This window comes from Halichoerus grypus, chromosome 7, assembly GCF_964656455.1.
Source record: "Halichoerus grypus chromosome 7, mHalGry1.hap1.1, whole genome shotgun sequence".
Taxonomy (NCBI): Eukaryota; Metazoa; Chordata; class Mammalia; order Carnivora; family Phocidae; genus Halichoerus; species Halichoerus grypus.
The window spans coordinates 87,549,606-87,568,788 of NC_135718.1; the positions used below are offsets into that span (position 1 = coordinate 87,549,606).

Below are 19,183 nucleotides of genomic sequence, written 5' to 3' on the forward strand. Positions count from 1 at the left end.
GGGAAGCCAACAGCGAGGGTTCCCAGATGTGGTCAGTGAGGACTACTCCCCGCCCCCCGCCGTCCCCAGACCCACGCACTGCGGCTGTGGGGGACAGCGACACCCAGTGGTCTCGGGCTTACAGCGTATACTGGATCCCACGAAGTGGAGCTGCCTCCATCCAGAGCACTCACTGCTGGCACCACGAGGAAGCCACTTGCGGCAGAACCAGTGACGTGCCCACTCCCTCCGAGTCCCCGGGACGCGGGCCAGCACCGCCCCCAGCCCGGCGGTGGGCAACCTCCTTTACACAAGGGCCTGGTCACCCAGGAGCATTTATGGGCCATGGTTCTTTTCACTTTTCAAAGTGAGTCTCCAAACACGTGCGTTCTTGGAACCTACTTGAGAGACAGGTCAACAGACCCACACCGCTCACTGCCCACCCCGCCCCAGACCAGAGAGGCCACCGAGGGGCATGGGGCACGCTTTGTCACCAGATCGCGCCAAACCCCAAACGATCAGCCCCAAGTAAGTTGCAATTCGAAGGCCTTATCTCATTCCTTAAACCCACAGACCCCAATCTTCTGGGACTTTAAACAGAATTTAAGGGAAGTGACACCACCTTGGGACACACGAAAGCCCTAAGGAACCTCGACGCCATCGGAGTGGCGTGGGAGTTAGCCGAGAGGTCCGAGAGAAGCCGTGTCTGAGACCCAGACCTCCACAGCGACGGACCCCGTGCCGGGCGGGCCTCCAGCATGGCCACTAACCGTCGGGGTGGGAGGGTGTCCGCTTGCTCAGGGCACAGAGCTGGGACGGTCCGGGCAAAGGGCCCTGGGACATCGTCGTGGCAGTTCCTGCCTCCAGAGAGGGCAAGGCAGAACCGCCAATGCGGATCCACCGGCTACCACCCTGCAGGGACAGAGGAACAGGGACGTGCGCGGCTTCTGCCTCGAGGGCCGAGACCGTGCTCGTGGGCCCCCCAGGGGACCGCGGTTCAGCATAGGCCCCAAACCCCCTCCTGCTGGGGTTTCTGTGAACGGCTTAAAAAAAAAATTAAAATGACCAGAATGCATTTCGGCTATGCCCTGGGATAGGACTTGACTTTTTTTAAGTGAGGAAAGAAACTCAAAAATATAAATACTGAAGCATCGTATGGTAGGTTCCCTTTGAGAAGATGTGAATTCAGAAACACGAACCTCTTTAAGAAATCAGTTGTGATGACAAGGAACCCGCTGAGCAACCACTCCAACCTAAAAATACTTTGTTCATCAAGGACTGCGAGGGTGATTGCCTTTCTCTGCGCCAAGGACGGTGAAGAAGAGAGAACATTCGGGATGCAGGAAGCCTAAGCCTTGCTGACCGGCCGATCAGGAGCGCGTCTCAGGTCAAAGGTGCCAGGGACGAGTCCAGGACGCTGGAGAATGGCAAGGACGCCGCTATCAGGTGGGGTCTTGAAGTCGGACACGAGCTCGGGCCCCTGCTGGTGCCGCCATCAGAGTAGCTCCACTCTGACAGCACCCCCTGCTTCTCTCTCTGCTCCGGAATGCCGTCTGCGCCACTTCCCTCACCAAAACCCCCACCTAACTTTCAGGTTCTAGGCATCGGCTCACCGTGCCGCCACTGTCTGGCCCACGGGTCCCAGGGCTCACCCTGCTGTCCGTTTCGGGCTCATCCCCCCTGCAGAGAGCAGTGGTGGCGGGCTGCATGCTCCATGGATGGTCAGGCGACAGGACGTCCACCGGCACGACACACCCGGGGACCAGAGAAAGCGCACGCGCCTCCCGGCGTCTGGTTTTCTGCCACCCAGACGGGCGCTCCCACGGCAACCCCGTTAGTTGCCGGACGTTCTGGGGTTCCACAAATACAGGCGCCAACAGCCCCCCGTAGTCTTTGTGGACCTTGTGCCGTGAGGGTGAACTGGATCCACCGTCAGCACGAGACCAAATGCACAATACACAAACGGAGAAGATATTCCCGTTTAAGCGAGAAGCGCTATTAGCCCCTGGGAGTATTAGGGATACCATTTTCATCTGGAAGACAAAACCGCTCATGGGAAATTCGGGAATTTCAAACGCAACTTTTAATTCACTGCACTATGTATTCTGAGAGCTTCCACATACAAGCGTGTCCAGAAGAGGAAAGCACTTTTGTTTCTAAGGGTGAGGAAATTGTTATTATTCCTCCTCCTGCTCTCCCCACAGAACTCACACAAAAGCAGCTAAAGTAAAAAGGGACAATAAATGCAAAATAAAAAAGAAAATCTAAGTAGTACGAAATTAGTTTTTATTTTTACCTCAAAATAAATGCTTAACATTTTTCCAAAACTGAAACTAAAGGTGAACACTTAGAAAGAACGGTGGGCGTGAGTTCTGCGTCCGCTGGGGAAGCCGGCAAGGCAGGCAGGTGTTCTGACATGTGCGGTTCTTCCCGCGGGACTAGTCTAGACCCCCAGCCCCCACTTCTCTATGGTCAGTCGGCAGTCGCAAGGGGGCCCCTCCCCCGTCCCACCCCCAGACCCACACAAACAAAGGATTTGGAAAGCTGGGGAAAAAATCGTCTAACACGTGAGCAACATTCATAGAAAATCCCTCGTCAGGAGATGCCGAGAAGGCTGGCTCTGCGGGCGGCCTCTGCACCCCGGCCCCGGGCTGCGCCTCAGCCACACGCCCCGGCTCACCACAGGGACGTCTTGAAGTTGAACTTGAGCTTCAGCAGGTACTTCAGGTTTACCTGAGCAATGTCGTAGACGATGTACCTGGAGGAGATGCATGTCAAGGAGCGCACGGTTTCACGGTGGCCAGAGCACGCACCGCCCCCACGCCAGTCAACCAGGCGCACGTGAGTGACCACAGCCCCAGAACGTCCCTCTGAGCGGACGGCCCGGCTCCCTCGCAAAGGATACTCGTTATACAGCAGGCAGGTGTCGCTGACGCCGGACGAAATCCCTGTCCCCAGGGGGACTTCCACACCGTCCATAGTGATACTGGCTGCAGGATCAGGGGTCGTCTTGCCCAAACCTGTGGAACCATGAGGACAGAGGTTGGAAATGTTCCAAGATGAGATCCGTTTTCTGTCGGGTCTATATGTTCGTTTTAAAGACGTGCCCGCATTCCCTACTCTATCCTTCTTCCAGATACAAACCCGTAGTTCTTTTTTTTTTTTTTTTTTAAGTACAAACCCGTAGTTCTAAATCAAGCTCCCAGGGCGCATGCCTTACTGATTTCAGTAACAAGAGCAGCGAGCGCCCCATCCCCCAGCCCAGATCGTATTTCTGCTGAGCCCAAGTCCGAAGCAGTCACTCCAGCCTGGCAGGTGGAGGCCCTAAACCAGCAGGTGCTCCACACTCCAGCAATCCCAGATGCCCCGGGCAGCGCTCCGTCAGGGGACGTCCCTGAGTGCCGCCGCTGAGAGTTGGGTTAAAACCCAAAGCCAATGCCGCCGGTTCCTGGGGCTTGAACCGAGACGCGGTCAGCACTTGCGACACCAGCAGCAGACAAGGCGACCTGATTTTCTAACGGACCCCCAGCTGTTTTCCAGCCAGAGGCGCGCGGCCCGCTGGGGAGAGACGCTGGAGCAGCACTTTCTGGAACACGGTACCTTTGACGCTGTGCTTGCCCTTGGGGAGCTTGCTGATGTGTGAAGCGTGCTTGAGTTCGTACCTACGGGAGAGAGGACCGTCCCAGAAGGGCCTCTGACGACCCCGGGCTCTCAAACCACCAGTGTGATGAGGCCAAGTGAGAAGAACCACCCAGCCCGCACCCATGGTTTCGGGAAGTGAAGGCGCAGTTCCCGTGAGTGGCCTGTGCCGGCCATCATTGCTATGGGGCCACTTGGCTGTGGCCGGCCGCTCCAGAGGCTTCTCTGTCTGCCCAGGCCATGAACCCCAGGCCCCTGCTCTATTACACGACCCTGCTCTCCGCGTCACGGTGACGGGACCAAGGGGGACACCCGATGCAGGCAGGACCAACTGGTTTTCTGCAAGGACTCTGAAACTGGGATTGACTCCAGTTTGATCTGAGTTGGTCTCAAACATTTTAACATCTGTGGGCACGCATACGTGCTAGGGGGCGACCCATCCTTTGTGCAATTCAGCCCACAGAGAGGATGGACGCTGCCAGTTCCTGAGACCTGGCTGGATTCCTCAGCCCCGTGGCTCCCTAGGTCACTTAACTAGAACCGGTTTCTATCATTGTGGTGGGGAATTTCCAGGGTCCCCTCCCGGCCAAGCAGAGCTCTCCTCTGTAGACCCAGCGTGTGCGTCCCCAGCAGCGGCCCCAGCCAAGGCCAGGCTGACTCACATGTTCCCGAGGGCGACTTCTCCTAGCAGGATCAGGCCCACGGGGTCTGCCTGGGATGTGCGGCAGTAGTTGGCACTCTTGGAGACCATGTCGGCGAAATAGATCCCTTTACCAAACATGTAGCCTGTCTGGGGGGTGGGGATAGGAAAAGGGCCACTGAAGACCTGGGGCTGTTTGTGGCACCAGTGAGCTCCCGAGTGCGGACCACGCCCCGAGGCTGAGCTCAGGGGCCAGGCTGTTCGGACCCCGGTCCCACTGGGCCCCCAGGGCCGCAGGGAGCTACATAATCTCTCTGCACTCGGGAAAAACACCTCACAGGCCCTTGTGAAAACTGGCCAAGTCCGTAAACGTTTTGATCAGTACCCGGCACGTACAAACACCCCACAAAGGGTGGCTCTTATGCTCACGTCCTTCTGTCGGTCAAACAAGAGGCTCAGGGAGGTCAGGGCGTTGGCCCAGATCACGTGCCACCATGTGGCACCAGCCAGCCACCCCTTGCTCCCCACTTGTTTCAACTAGAAAGCAAGAGGCCTGCTAGACCGCCTCCGAGTGCCCGTCCCGCGGGTCACCTCTATGCCCCAGGAGGTGACGCACTGAGCCCTTGTGTTGGGACAGGGCCTCACTCACGCCCTCCCACGGTTTCCTGAGGAACACCCTGGGGCTCATGGGGGTCCCCCCCACTGCGGAAAGCGGCAGAGGCAGGTCTGGACTCAGCTGGGCCCGTGGCCAAAGCCTGTTCTTTGCACATCAACACACCCATCTGCTCTCAGGTTGCCCTGAGGCCCGGACACCTTGCATCTTTTGTTCCAGAAGCTATGGCTGACAGACGTGCAGCCACGTCATCCACAGAGTCAGGGGTGGGAGCACGAGGTGAAGATGCTCTCTGGGCAACGGCCACCTGTCGGCCGTCGCTCAGCCAAAACCTCATCTGGACAGGGGCCCTGGGCCGGCCACCTACCACGGGCGCCTCGGGCGGGGCGATGCGGAGGCCCTGGGACAGGATGCCGGCGAAGTTGGTGGCCCTGGAGCCGTGCCACAGCAGCCGGCGGTTATGCAGCTGCCGGAACGGCTCGTAGCGCCGGCTCTCGCCCTCGCGCTCGATCGTAAAAATCTGCTCGGGGGTTAAGGGAAGGAGACTCAGGAAGCCACGTTACTCTAACAGCCAGACCCACCAGACCCGGCAGACGGGCCAGCTGTCCCGAAGACGCGGCCCACCGCGGCCCGGAAGGAGGTGGGGTCAGGTGGGGACAAGCTGCCCTGTGCAGGACCCCGAGGCGCTTCGCTGCGCGTCTCTCTCATTGTACTTTCTGGTTCTCAAACGAGGCTTTGAGATCGGAAATGAACAAAAAAGATTAGGAAAAGAACCCAAAGCCACCCCCAGACCCTAAGACTAATTTTTCTTCCCACAAACAGTTCCTCTAGTCATTTAAAGCGAAGCGTCCTTTTCTACCCAGGCCCAGGCTGGAGGGAGCGGGCAGGAGAATTCTTACATCAATAACCTCCAGGTCGTACGCGTTGTGCGTGGTTGCGTGAGTGTTCTTAACATACTTCCTGATGGTCTCCGCTTCCTCCGAATCTCTGTCCACCACCTAGAACAGCATCGTGGAATTAGAGCGAGGGGGACCCCCAGCAGAGCCACCCAACACGGGGGCCAAGAGATGTCCCACAGCCAAGACTGCAATCAGAAGCCGAAAGGACCCCATAAACTGTCGGGATTTGAGGACAACCAATGCTCCGCATCTTTGAATCCTCAGGGCCCCGCCAGATAATGGTCAATTTGTCAACGTAATCTCCGCCACACAAACATGAGTGCACCACGGGAAAAGCTGTGTTTTCTATTTTTGTATTCTTAGCCAAAGTGCAGAAAACCCAGGAATTCTGCTTTTCCTCACAACTTCTTAATTCAAAGGCTTCAAGACAGAGGAAAAGCCCTGCACAGAGAACCATGCCCATAGCATTCCCATCAAGAAGGTGCCCCAGGGACCAAACGAGTGACATTTGGTGGCTTATTCTACCCGGACCCACAGATCTATGCTCTGTCCTAGGCAAGAAGCAGAGGCTCTCTGCAGTGATGTAAACACCCCATCCCAGGCTCAAGGTCAAGGCAAGCTAGGGGCCAAGGCAGGGTGACTTCTGCCCCAGCATGACCACCTCAGCCCGAGAGTAGGAATCCAAGCCCCGTGCACTCATTACGGCTGCCACCAGGCACTTCCGCTTCTGAAATGGGCATGACAAACCTCCTAAAGCTCGTAAGTGTCCAAAATCAGATCCTCTCCAGATTAAGGAAAAATGAACCTTCTGGAAGGCCGCTCAAAAACAAGTCTCTGTACCCAAGGCCCTGGCTTGGAAGCCTGCCCGGCCAAGGTGCTCATTTCCAGGTGAGACATCCTCGGGTCTCCACGGGCCGTGAGCACAGCATCTGGGAATATGCTGGAAGTCCGGCTCCTGGGCACCAGCAATCTGTTTCAAGGAGCTCTCCAGGAGAAACGCATTCCAGTTTGGGGATGAGTGGTTAGATGCGGGGCCTGTTACCTTAATGTCAGTCTTGAGCTTCTCATAGTTGACGTCGATGGGGTCCTTGCTGCTGTCGTCAGAGCCCCCCCTGAGCAGACTATAGGCCACCTCAATGTCTAGCAGGTTGTCCAGCATTTCCACCTTGGCCTGGAGGAACAGACAGAAAACCTTGGGCTTGGGACCAGGGTGAGGGAGACATATCTAGGTCTGGCAGAGAAAACCCACATATTGATAACACTTGGAACAGACAGTGAAGGGGGGCCTCCGAGCTGGTTGGGGACACCCTGTCACCCACCCGTTGCTCGTAGTGAACACTGCCGGGGTGTCCTGGGATGCCAAGGGGGGGGCGTGCTCCCTGGGGGAAGGGAGAGCCAGAAGCTACAAGGCTACAGCAAGAACGGGGCGGGGGCGGCTATCGCTGGCGAAACAGGGAGGGAAAACCCGCCTGTCTGGCCTGTGATTGGTCTCCTCCGATGTGGGAAGAAATGCTACTTCAAAACGAGGGCCCAGAGGTGGGGCCCCTGCCCTGAGGGAGTGACACCCAGGCCTGCACCTCCCTCCGGAAGCCCCGGGCTACCTGCACACAGTCCGCATTGTTTAGGAGTGGGGGCTTCTTCATCCCAAAGTCGTGGGGAATCAGGGTGTAGAAGCGATTGGAGAGATCCAGGATCTGGGAGTCACTGCTGCCCTGGGACACCGCCTTCGGGGGAGGGGACAGAGACGGAGACAGCGAGTCTGACATGGCTCGGTGTGGGCACGAGCCAGGAAACGCAGGGAAAATGTTCAAGACCAGCTCATGTTGGTGTCGAGCCGGCCCGAGTGCAGGATCCCCCTCCCCGCGTAAACTTTCATTTCTACAGAGACCTATGACACCCCCCCCACCACGCAAGGTGTCAACTGTAGCATCTAGGTAGTGGGTTCATTTACACTTCTAATAAAACTCTTTCAACTGTTTCAATGTTTGGGAACTTCTCACAACAAAATGTCAAAAGGGGAAATTCACTGCTACGAATTCTGGCAGCCCGCCCCTTATCCACGGATCTTCAGCCTTATTTAAGGGAAGGAATTCGCTTTTCTTGCACACGAAGATTCAGGTGGCCACACACAGGCTAAGTTCCCCTTCCTGCATCAGTGCCCATTCGTGCTCCGTTTGCAGAAGGTGCTCAATAAATGCAGAGATGGAGGAGCAGGACCGCTGTGATGCTGGGCGGGCACCTGGGTGGCCACAGGGTAGTGGAAAGGCCGCGATCTGGCCCCCTGCAGGTCTCCCACCCCCCCCATCCTCAATTTCCGTCTGTGTTGCAGTTGGCTCTGCGCCATGGGGAAGGACGCTCTCCCGGCCTCTCCACCAGGATTTTGGGACAGGGAAGGGGCCGGGGCTCAGGATCAGCTGCGTCTCAGCACCAGCTGGAAGTCTGCTTCCCGGGAGCGCCCCCCCTTCACAGGCCAGCCCTGCACCTCAGCCCCCCAGGGTGCAGCAGGAAGGCCCCGCGGACTGGGGGACCCTGTAGGGTGCCCGGTGAGGTGCTGACCAATGAGCATGAACCAAAGTGAGGAAATACTTTGCTCTCTGTGATTTCCCAGTAACTGCAAAATAATTACAGCCTCTTTTTAAAACATTTTAAGTCATCTCTACACCCAACGTGGGGCTTGAACTCAAGACCCCGGAGATCAAGAGTTGCACACTCCACTGACTGAGCCAGCTAAGTGCCCCAATTTCAGCCCAACTCTTTTTTTTTTTTTTTTTAAAGGATTTTATTTATTTGACAGAAAGAGAGAGAGTGAGAGCAGGAACACAAGCAGGGGGAGTGGGAGAGAGAGAAGCAGGCTTCCTGCCGAGCAAGGAGCCCGATGCGGGGCTCGATCCCAGGAACCTGGGATCACAACCTGAGCCGAAGGCAGCCGCTTAACGACTGAGCCACCCAGGCGCCCCTCAACTCTTAAGGACACACAAAATCAGAATGTTTTTATGAGGCAGGAAAACCAAATATCTTAGTTTATAGGGAGTTTATTACCTACCTGATCACTGAAAACATGGCTATTTCCTTAGTTCTGTGACCACCATGGCAAGGAGCAGGCACTTACCATATTTACAGAACTGAAAAAGCCTCTAGGTCTTCAGGCATCGGGGCGCGGTACCTCCCTGACCCTGCACCCACTCCCCACGTGAGCTGGCCCGGAGTGGCGGCCCCCGCCTACCTGCTGCACCTCACTGAGGATGGAGTATGCCGCCTGGATCTGCCTCTTGCTCAGCTTCCCCAAGGGCATCTTCTGAAGGTCAATCTGAGGAGACGGGGGAATTTTCCCTTGGAAAGCCGCCCCGGGCAGCGGACCATAGGCGAGCTGGCGAGTGCCCCCTTGGGGCTCCCGGGCCTGGCTGGCAGCAGAGATCCAGCTCCCTCTGCTGCCCCGCCCGCACTGTGGGGTCTGTGTGAGGGTCCCGCTCGCGTCATTTACGGCAGCCACGGCGCCTCCACCCCAACACTCCGTCTGCACTGGCCCAGCACAACTCCCACCCGGTTCCAAAGTAAGGATGAAGGCCAGCCCACATGGCCTTCCCTGGGGCCTCAGAGCCAAGGCAGTTCCCAATTGAATAAGGACCATAAAGTGGTAAAGAATGTTTTTTTTAAAAGTACAGGCTCCTGTATATATTTATATTCAAATTAACGCTCTTTTTCAAATCAGTTACCCTGAAAAGTTACATGTTTATTCTAGCAATACGGCTTCTGCTCACACCTTGGGAATTACCATCAAGATAAGCGGCAAACGTAGCGGGAAAAGCACGCGACCCACTGCTAGCTCAGCAGGCGTCTACGCTCAGCCTCCGTCTCCCACCCAGAAAATGGGGCCACCTTCCTCCAAAGGCACCCACGCCCCCTGTGGGGGAGTGGCCTGTGTGGCCTGCTCCGAGCCCCTCTGGAGCCCCCAGGGCCACCCTGCACCTCCACACCCGCAGTGCACAACACAGATGGAGCTGCGCGAGCGCTGGGGTAATGAACAGGGAGCGGCACCAACAGGCAGGAGGACAGGCAGGGGACACGGCTGCCTGCCCCGACCACCCCCCAGCTCGCCAACCAAACGATGAACGCAATAACCTCGTATTCCACCATGGCTTTCTTCATACTCTCCACGTCGAAGATCATCTTAATGAGCTCCTGCACGGGCTTGGGGAGCTTGGACTTGGTGCCGGGGCTCACCGTCAGCTTCTTGACTGCCTCTTCGTCCTTTAGGGAAAAGAAAACTGGTTAGAGACCCTCTTCAACAACCCAAGCCAAGTGGTGGTATCTGGGCTGCAGACGAAGGAGCCACAGGATTGCGTGCCACCAGCAGCAGAGGCTGAGCGATCAGGGACAAGGCTGAGGTAGCAGGTGCCAGGAACACGGGTCTGCACCAGGACCGGACACTTCCCGTGAGCCCCCAAGTCCCTGTGGCTACTCCAGACCCTTCCTCCAACCTGCCACTGCAAGCGCCCAGCTCCGTGCCGGCTGACCTACCCACGGCCCACGCCGCCACCAGGGCAAACCACGGAACAAGGGGACACCGGACCAATTCTCCCCTTTCTTGTACTGCCTCACGCCAGGGCCAACAGCCTTTTACAAAGTCCCAAAGATCCAAACACCCAGACCCATTTCCTGCCACATAGACCGATGGCATGAACTCCATCCTCTGCTGACCCCCCTGCCCCCCCACCGCGGTCACACTTCCTGACGAGCTAACAGCACAAGACTACACTCCTGCTCTTTGGGGAACCCAGGCTAAGTCAGGACCACTTGGCACTGGAAACGTCTGAATCCTCATCACTTATGAATGGCAGGAGGGGAGGGACTGTGCCGTGTTCCTCAGTGTCCCTAGCAACTAGCCTGTTTGGTGTTTGCTTTGAGTGGACACTGGTCCTGGTATCTGTTGAGCTCGCCCGAGCTGCGTGCTGGGCCGCGGGCCGTGTTCATACTCCAGGTTGCCGCTGCCAGCTACGCTTCCCGTCCCAGCACTGACTCTTTAGTGCTTTCATGTTCCCGGCTTCCAGCTCCCCAGGGAGGCCAACTGTTCATGGTGAAAAGCTTTGTTTAAATGCATGTACTCTGTGACCCGGTATCTCCCTCTCTGGGCTAACAGCCACAGAGATTTTTATGTATTCAGTAACATCGTTATAGAGGACTTACAGACCATAAACTACTACCTCTGACCATCTGTGCAGCCCTAACAGATGTCACTCTAGGCCAGTGCACTTGAATTCAGTGGCCCCTGGTTTTGAAAGGAGGCCAGTCTGAACAGAGACATACTGCAAGGGCTGAAAACACACCAGACTTCAAAGATTTGCCTTCAAAAAAGGGGGGGGGGGAATATAAATTACTAAGATTAGTTTCATGGTTTCTTTTTGCTTTTTTTTTTTTAAGATTTTATTTATTTATTTGAGAGAGAGAATGAGATAGAGAGCATGAGGGGGAGAGGGTCAGAGGGAGAAGCAGACTCCCTGCTGAGCAGGGAGCCTGATGCGGGACTCGATCCCGGGACTCCAGGATCATGACCTGAGCCGAAGGCAGTTGCTTAACCAACTGAGCCACCCAGGCGCCCCGTTCTTTTTGCTTTTTAAAATGAACAAAACAGGGATGCCTGAGTGGCTCATTAAGCGTCTGCCTTCGGCTCAGGTCATGGTCCTGGGGTCCTGGGACCGAGCCCCACATTGCACTCCCTGCTCGGCTGGGAGCCTGCTTCTCTCTCTGCCCCCTTCCCCAACACCGCTCACGCTCTCTCTCTCGCAAAAATAAATAAAAATACTTAGAAAATATTTTCTAATTTATTTGTGATTTCTTTTTTGATGCTTGAGTTATTTAGAAGTATGTTATTTTGGGGTGCTGAGGGTCCTGGGATCAAGCCCCACATCAGGCTCCCTGCTCCGTGGGAAGCCTGCTTCTCCCTCTGCCACTCCCCCTGCCTGTGTTCCTGCTCTCTCTGTGTCTCTGTCAAATACATGAAATCTTGAAAAAAAAAAAAAAAAAAGAAACAACGCAGTTACTGAGATATCAACGCCACGTAGGTAGTTGTGTATCTCTACTGGACAGCATCTTCCAGAAGCTGCCGCGGTTGGGGGGGGGGGACCACAGGGTGCTCTTCACGCAGCGTGTGGGGCAAGATTCCAGTTCTCTGGTGAGGAAAAGTACCCGTGAAGGGATAGGAGTGCTAAAGACATACATCATGATTTTAACTGCACTTAATTCTCGGTTATTATGATTTTGTGTCTTTGTCTTTCTCAAAAATTTCTAAAACATTTTTGAAATCAGAAAAATTAACCAGCAGAGGGCACTGCTGAGTCAGACAGTCCAGGATCTCAACCTTAACCTTACAGACAAGTTCTATTTTTTAAAGATGACATCTTAATCTCCATACCCAACGTGGGGCTTGAACTCACAATCCTATGATCTAGAGTTCTTACCGACTGAGCCACCCAGGCGGCCCTAAGTTCTGTTTTTAATGGTGAGAGCTGGGATACGTGGGTGGCTCAGTTGTTAAGCGTCTGCCTTCGGCTCAGGCCATGATCCCGGGGTTCTGGGATCGAGCCCCACATCGGGCTCCCTGCTCGGCGGGAAGCCTGCTTCTCCCTCTCCCACTCCCCCTGCTTGTGTTCCCTCTCTCGCTGTGTCTCTGTCAAATAAATAAATAAAATCTTTTAATGGTGAAAGCTCAAGATATTCTATAGCGAGCTCCCCATCTGAGACACGTTAGGCCTCAAAGATTGAGAATTTATCTCTACTCATCTATAAATCCCTTTCCTTCTGTGAAATAAATGGGCCCCTCCCCCCATGATAAAAGTATAGCTGACCCCTGAACGACACAGGCTCGAAATGTGCGGACCCACTTAACACGTGGATTTTTAAAATTTATTTTTTATTTTTTTTTATTTTTATTTTTATTTTTTTTTTAAAATTTTATTTATTTATTTGAGAGAGAGAATGACAGACAGAGAGCATGAGAGGGAGGAGAGTCAGAGGGAGAAGCAGACTCCCCGCTGAGCAGGGAGCCCGATGTGGGACTCGATCCCAGGACTCCAGGATCATGACCTGAGCCGAAGGCAGTCGCTTAACCAACTGAGCCACCCAGGCGCCCCTAAAATTTATTTTTTAAAAAAAGATTTTATTTATTAGAGAGAGAAAGAGCGCACGTGCGCACACAAGCACAAGCAGAGGGAGAGAGAGAGAAGCAGGCTTTCCACTGAACAGGGAGCCCGACGCGGGACTCGATCCCAGGACCCTGAGATCAACTGCTCAACCAATGGAGCCACCCAGGTGACCCTGGAATTTTTTTTTTTTAAAGAAATAGATGAGCACTTGGCAGCTCAGACAGAAGAGCGTGTGACTCATCTCAGGGTTTTGATTTCAAGCCCCACATGAGGTGTAGAGTTTACTTAAATAAATAAAAAATCATGAAAAAAAAAGTGTATTTTCTCTTCCTAACGTTTTCTTCCCTCCAGCTTATTGTAAAACTACAGTATACAATACATAGAACACAAAATGAGGTGAAATAGACTTACGCTATTGGTAGGGCTACTGGTCAACAGCAAATTAGTTATGTTTTAGGGAGTCAGGTTTTATGTGGATTTTCTACTGCATCACGGGGAGGGGTCAGCACCCCTAACCCTCCACGTTGTCAAGCGTTAACTGTAACAGATCTCCCTATAAAAACTAGGGTAAGCAGCTTGTCAGAACAAATGTCCACAAAGGTATCAGCCAAGGGCTAACGGAAGGCAACCTGGTGACAAACACAGGAAGATGAACCAGCCACAGACGTATTAATAGAGGGCACCTGGGTGGCTCAGTCGTTAAGCGTCTGCCTTTGGCTCAGGTCATGATCCCAGAGTCCTGGGATCAAGCCCTGTGTCGGGCTCCCTGCTCTGCAGGGAGCCTGCTTCTCCCTCTCCCACTCTCCCTGCTTGTGCTGACAAAAAAAATCTTAAAAAAAAAAAAATGTGTAATAGAAATTATCAGGAAAGCGTCTGGAACCCAAAACCACGACCCAGCAGAGCCCAGGTCACACGGTCTACAAGGAAACATGGGGTCAGCTAAGAAGCCGCACCTGGAATCTAATTGAGGGAGCAACCTCAAAGACCGATCCCCCTCACGTTCTCAAAAATACTACCACTGTTGTCAGCTGAGCTCATACGTCACTGTGTGGGTCTGACCTGCGGAAGGGTGTTAGATTTTATTCCATGTTTTTTCTTTGTTAGTGTGACCGGGTGATTTTTGCATGTTGAACCAACCTTGCATTCTCCGGCTCGACCCCCCTCAGTCAGGATGTAGAAATCCTCCTGTGCAGCTGCACTCAGTTTATTACTACGCGGTTAAGGACCCTGTGTCTATGTTCTTAGGGATACTGGGGTGCTCCCGCGAGGTCTCTGGCTTTGGTGTCAGCTTAACGCTGGTCTCCCATCGTTAGTTGGGAAGTGTTCTCTCCTCTCCTATTTTGCGGGGAGAACTAGGGAAGGGCTGGTGTTACTACTACTTTCAACGTTGGGCAGCATTCCCCTGCAAGGCCACTGGGCCCGGGGCGAGGTCTGGATTCTACAGTGCCCCTTCCTTCTACTGGAAGCAGACAATGTGAGAACAGGGATTACCTGGCCATAGTCAATCTCCAGAGGGTAGAACTTTTTGGGATACTTCGTGAAGTTCTTGGAGTGCCAGGCATTCCCAGTTTTCTCTTCGTACAGCTTCATGAAGTGCTCAATGGCATCCTCCTTGGATGGGACCTGCTCCAGTTTGTTACTGCCGATGACCGTGCCCACGCGGCCCCACGACCTGAAGATCCAGTACCTGTGAGGGCGCAGGGAGGACAGGAGGAGGGTCACACACAAACCTGTGGCTTGGCTGCTCACGTGTCGGCAACAGTCCCCCTTCCCTTCCGTTCCGCTTGGGGGACAAAGAGCTCCACCCCCCACGACGATGCTGATGGGCACAGAAGGACAAAGGAAACTCGACGCGACGGGGTGGGGTGGGGTGCGTGCACGTGTGTCAGCGGCATGCAGGCCGGGCCTCAGGGTCAGGCCATTGCTCTGGGTTCCCATGGCAACCGGGCCCCACACACTGGTACCCTAGGTGCCCTGCTGCTCAGCTTTGGGGGAGCTCATTTCTCTTGGTGGAAAAAATGAATGACATAATGCATCACAGTAAAGATATATCAGAACCTCAAATACACGGGCGCCTGGGCGGCTCAGTTGGTGAAGCATCTGACCTCAGCTCAGGTCATGATCTCAGGGTCCTGGGATCGAGCCCCGTGTCAGGCTTCTCCCTTTGCCTCTGCCCCTCCCCCTTGCGTGTGCTGTCTCAAATAAATAAAATCTTAAAAAAAAAAAAAAAAAAAAAAAGACCCTCAAATACAAGAACTGTATGTACTTTTCTTTCTTTTTAAAGATTTTGAGAAAGCGCAAGAGCAAGCACGCACGAGAAGGGGGAGGAGCTGAGGGGGAGAGAGAAGCAGAGTCCCTGCAGAGCAGGGAGCCCGATATGGGGCTGGATCCCAGGACCCTGTGATCATGAACTAAGCTAAAAGCAGACGCTTAACTGACTGAGCCACCCAGGCGCCCTGACTTGTATGCACTTTTAAGTAAACCAAAGAACTCAAAGAAAATCTGGGGCTTCCTGGGCTCTCGCCCAGAGGCACAGGTCACTTTCTCCTCGGGTTTTTCCCTGGAAATGTTTGGGAGGTGCTATATTGAGCTGTCCTGAAAAGCGTCCGTAACGGACAACCCACATTGTCCATTCACTGAGAAAACCAGTAAGACCAGGCCACCAGAGCAGGTGATAAACCACATGACGTTGGACTTATTTCTTCAGAAAATCTATTTAGCCTACTAGATACTCTGGACTTTTAGTATCCCTTCCAATATTCACTTTTGGAGGAAAGTTCTGGTGAGAAGCTGAGACAATGAAAGAACACAGCCGCCGGCCAAGGCTTCCTAGGGGCTGATGTCACGCCCCCGGGGCTGCCGCTACGCCGTACCTTTCAACCACCAGAGTTCCGGTGGGGAAGCTGCTTCCACTTGCTGACAAGAAACTGTCCCGGTTTACCCAGAACAGTCGGGACTAGGGAATTTGAAAAAACATTAAAAGACCAACTTTGGGTCCATGTGTGTTCAGCAGTCAGAGGCTCTGGATTCTTCAAGGAGCTGTAAGCAGAGTCTCGGGAGATGGTGGGCAGCACGTCCCGTGAAGTCAGGGAGCTGGATGGATGCCAAGGAGCCAGCCCGTGTGGGGCGCCGGCATCTTCCCTCTCACTGAAGGCACCACACCCCTCACAGGCCCACCCCCTTCATGGGGCCACCTTCCAGGGACTCTGCCCTGTACCCACAACACACCTGCTTTCTTTGTCATCCTCCAGGAGCTGCAGCTTGTAATAGGAGTTGGTTCCCTTCACGATGTCCACCAGGCCGAGGGTGGCGCTGAACACCTTCCCACCTTTCTCCAGGACATGTGCGGAATGTTCCAGACCTGTCGCAGAGGCAGGGCGCCTGCAGGTGGGGGATTCAGACCCGCCTGGACACTCTACTGCCACCTTTGGGAGGCTCCCCAAAAGACCCATGTGTCCTCAGGACCGGGGGAGCCCAAGGAGGCAGGAGGGCACAGGTGTGGTCCAGGCGCCCCTGGTCTCCTGACCACCCACCCGCTCACACTCCCGCGTGCTCACCCGAATCTGGATCGACAGCAGCTCCACCTTTAAGAGTTAACTTCATTCTCTTCTCAGATTTATTGATGCCTTAAAAGGAGACAAAAAACGAAAATGTTTGAGTGAAATGAAACCAGAAAGTAGGGGTGGGGTGCAAGGCAGGGTGAAGGGGCGGTTTGCCAACAGGGATCTAGGCAGCCTCGGCCAGAGTGTCCCAGGAGCACACGGACCCAGGGCCTCACCTTCCTCCTTGACGGGGCCCTTGCTCTTCTTGGACAGCGCAGCCCCCGACTTTGCTCTCGAGGCTGCAGGCTCTGCCGGCTCTGCCTTCACCTCAGCGCCCCACGGGGCCAGGATGTGGGCTGAGAGCAAGTCCTGCAGGCTCCTGGTGGAATCGGACACGTCCCGGAGGAAGTCCTCAGACACCACGCGGATGCTGGCCTCTCGTACCTCCTCCATTTTCTTGTTCATCTTCTCCACCTCCTCTGTTCAAATCAGGGCCAAGAACAACTGGCGCGTTAGTGTGAAGTGAAGCCAGAGCCCCACCGAATGAGCCCCCTCCTCGTCACCTGGCACGGGGGGTGGCCGACAGTGTGGGCAGGTGCGCCCCAGGGGAGGAGATGTGGTTTGACGGCGGGCGCTAGCCCCCCCACCCGGCAGGATGCCTCTATTCTGCCCCTCTGCCGGACCCTGCACGTGCGCAGCCCCCCCCGCCAGCAGGATGCGTCTGTATTCTGTCGATAGTTTCCCTGATGCGAGGAGGCTTTCTAATTTGATGGAGTCCTGCTGGGCTGGTCTTGGTGCCAGAGTCGAAAATCACGAAATCCAAGGTCGAGGGGATCGCCGTCTGTGTTTTCTCCCACAAGTTCTATGGCTCCGGGGCTCCATCCATTCTGAGTGAATCCTGTGAGTGGCGTCAGGCAGGGACCCGGCTGTCCCCACATGTGAACCTCGGCTCTCTGTGGTAGATGCACTCGGCGCACACACGGCGGCTTACTGCCGGGCTCTCTAGGCCATTCCGTGGATCCACGCGTGTCCCTACGTCAGCTCTGTACCGTTCCGATCGCTAGAGCTTATGACGTAGTTTGCAATCAGGGAGCGTGAAGCCTCCTGCTCTGTCCCTTGTCATGCTGGCTCTGGCTTTCTGGAGTCTGTGGCTCCGCACACGTTAGGACCGTCTGCTCCAGTCCCGGAGACCAGCCCTGGGCTTCCACAGGGTCTGCCAGAGTCTGTGTGGAGCGCACCTCACGACCCTTACTTCCAGCTCCCGCTTCCTACGTTACTTACCTCCGATTCTGCAAGACTGTTTTCCTCTGAAACTATCTTGTGCTGTCATTTGGAAAATACTCCCGTTTCTTCGTTTTGCCTCACTCTACAGGTTTCCATCGGTCGGCGAAGCAAGCACGTCTCCCGGTCCTGAAGGAACGCCCTCTTCGTGCAGCCCTGTCCCAGCTCTGTGGCCCCGCAGAGCCCTGAGCTTGTCCACACCCCCCGAGGTTGCGGACGTGCAAGGCCATTGGCGTCTCCAAGGGCAGGAGCTCAGGCTGGTTGAGAACAGCAGCAGGCAGCCTTCGGCTGGGGATGGAAGGCACGCGCCCACACACAACGGAGCAGCATGCAAATACCGGCGCTGGCCTCCCCTCACAAACGACCCAAACAACGCTGCTGACCAAAGAAGAGACTCATCTGGGAGCGTCCTGTGGGTGCCACGCCGCACTCAGCGCCTCCCCTCCCTCAACCTCACTGCCCTCACAAGAGGCATGGCGTGTCCCTGCTTTACAAACCAGATTCAACTCACTTTTGGTACTGATACACAGGGAGGCCTTGTTGGCTGTGCCCGTCAACTTCCCCCCGAGTTTCTCGATCATGGCCTTCACCTCATCCTTGTTCCGGGAGAGTTTCCCAAGAGTCAGGATCTTCATGTTGGACAACGGCTTTTCTGGGACGAGAAAACAGTCGTCAGGCCGTGAGGTCCCAGGGAGGCCGGGACACCCTCAGCTCTCCTTTGATCGGCATCCCCGAGGGAAAAGTCTAGGAAAAGAGAGGCCCAGGGCTAGTGGGAAAGCAGAGGACAGGACAGCACGCAGAGAGCCTGTCCCATCCCTTGGCACACAGAGGACTAGGCCAGGGGAGAAGCCACACGATGACTCCTGGCCCTGCCCCACAGGCAGACCCGGAAAGCTGCATGCGGGGACCACGAGGCTGCCAGTGGGATGGGAAGAGTAGAGGCAATCAGGTGAGCTCCCAATTACTTTTATTCTTTCCCCAACCCCCATCTAAAAATAAACCACAATTTCTTACATGATACCTATTAATTAACCCCACCCAACAAACCAGTCTCCCCAAGGCAGTCACTCAAAGCTTCAGTCAGCAGGACACTGAGCAGGGTAACTGATTCCAGGCACAAGGCAGAACCCGGCACTTGAGGAGGCCGGAAAGGCCCTCGACAGAACCGTGTCTGTCTGTGGCAGAGGCGGACGGGTGCCGCCTACGCACTCCCAGCATGAGAACCCGGAGGGAGGCCCCCAAGCCCTCCGTGAGGGCAAGTCAGCGCTGACCCGACACGGGAACCAGAGCACAGACACACGCCCCTCCCCAGGAGAGGCAGGTCACCAACAGGCTCACGTTCAGGGTCAGACCCTGGTCCTCCGCCCACCCGACTATGGCTGTAACCCTCAGGCTCCGCCACGTGTCTCGGAGTGAACAAAAGCAGGGAGTCTCTTCAGCAGACGGAAAAC

General features: G+C 55.2%; 1 protein-coding gene across 1 annotated transcript in view; it reads right to left on the reverse strand.

Moving 5' to 3' along the window:
• Positions 1-2,244: 2,244 nt before the first annotated feature.
• PARP1 (poly(ADP-ribose) polymerase 1) overlaps positions 2,245-19,183 on the reverse strand; it is a 35,530-nt gene continuing 18,591 nt past the window's right edge. The window contains exons 9-23 of the mRNA XM_036118058.2: positions 18,244-18,384; positions 16,688-16,930; positions 16,467-16,535; positions 16,138-16,270; positions 14,401-14,596; positions 9,890-10,018; positions 8,994-9,077; positions 7,372-7,494; positions 6,813-6,941; positions 5,771-5,869; positions 5,239-5,391; positions 4,281-4,408; positions 3,580-3,641; positions 2,885-2,999; positions 2,245-2,737 (exon numbers count right to left, since the gene is read on the reverse strand). Of these exons, the coding sequence (XP_035973951.1) occupies positions 2,656-2,737; positions 2,885-2,999; positions 3,580-3,641; positions 4,281-4,408; positions 5,239-5,391; positions 5,771-5,869; positions 6,813-6,941; positions 7,372-7,494; positions 8,994-9,077; positions 9,890-10,018; positions 14,401-14,596; positions 16,138-16,270; positions 16,467-16,535; positions 16,688-16,930; positions 18,244-18,384 (1,886 nt within the window). The 3' untranslated portion in view covers positions 2,245-2,655. The remainder of the gene's footprint in view (positions 2,738-2,884; positions 3,000-3,579; positions 3,642-4,280; positions 4,409-5,238; positions 5,392-5,770; positions 5,870-6,812; positions 6,942-7,371; positions 7,495-8,993; positions 9,078-9,889; positions 10,019-14,400; positions 14,597-16,137; positions 16,271-16,466; positions 16,536-16,687; positions 16,931-18,243; positions 18,385-19,183) is intronic.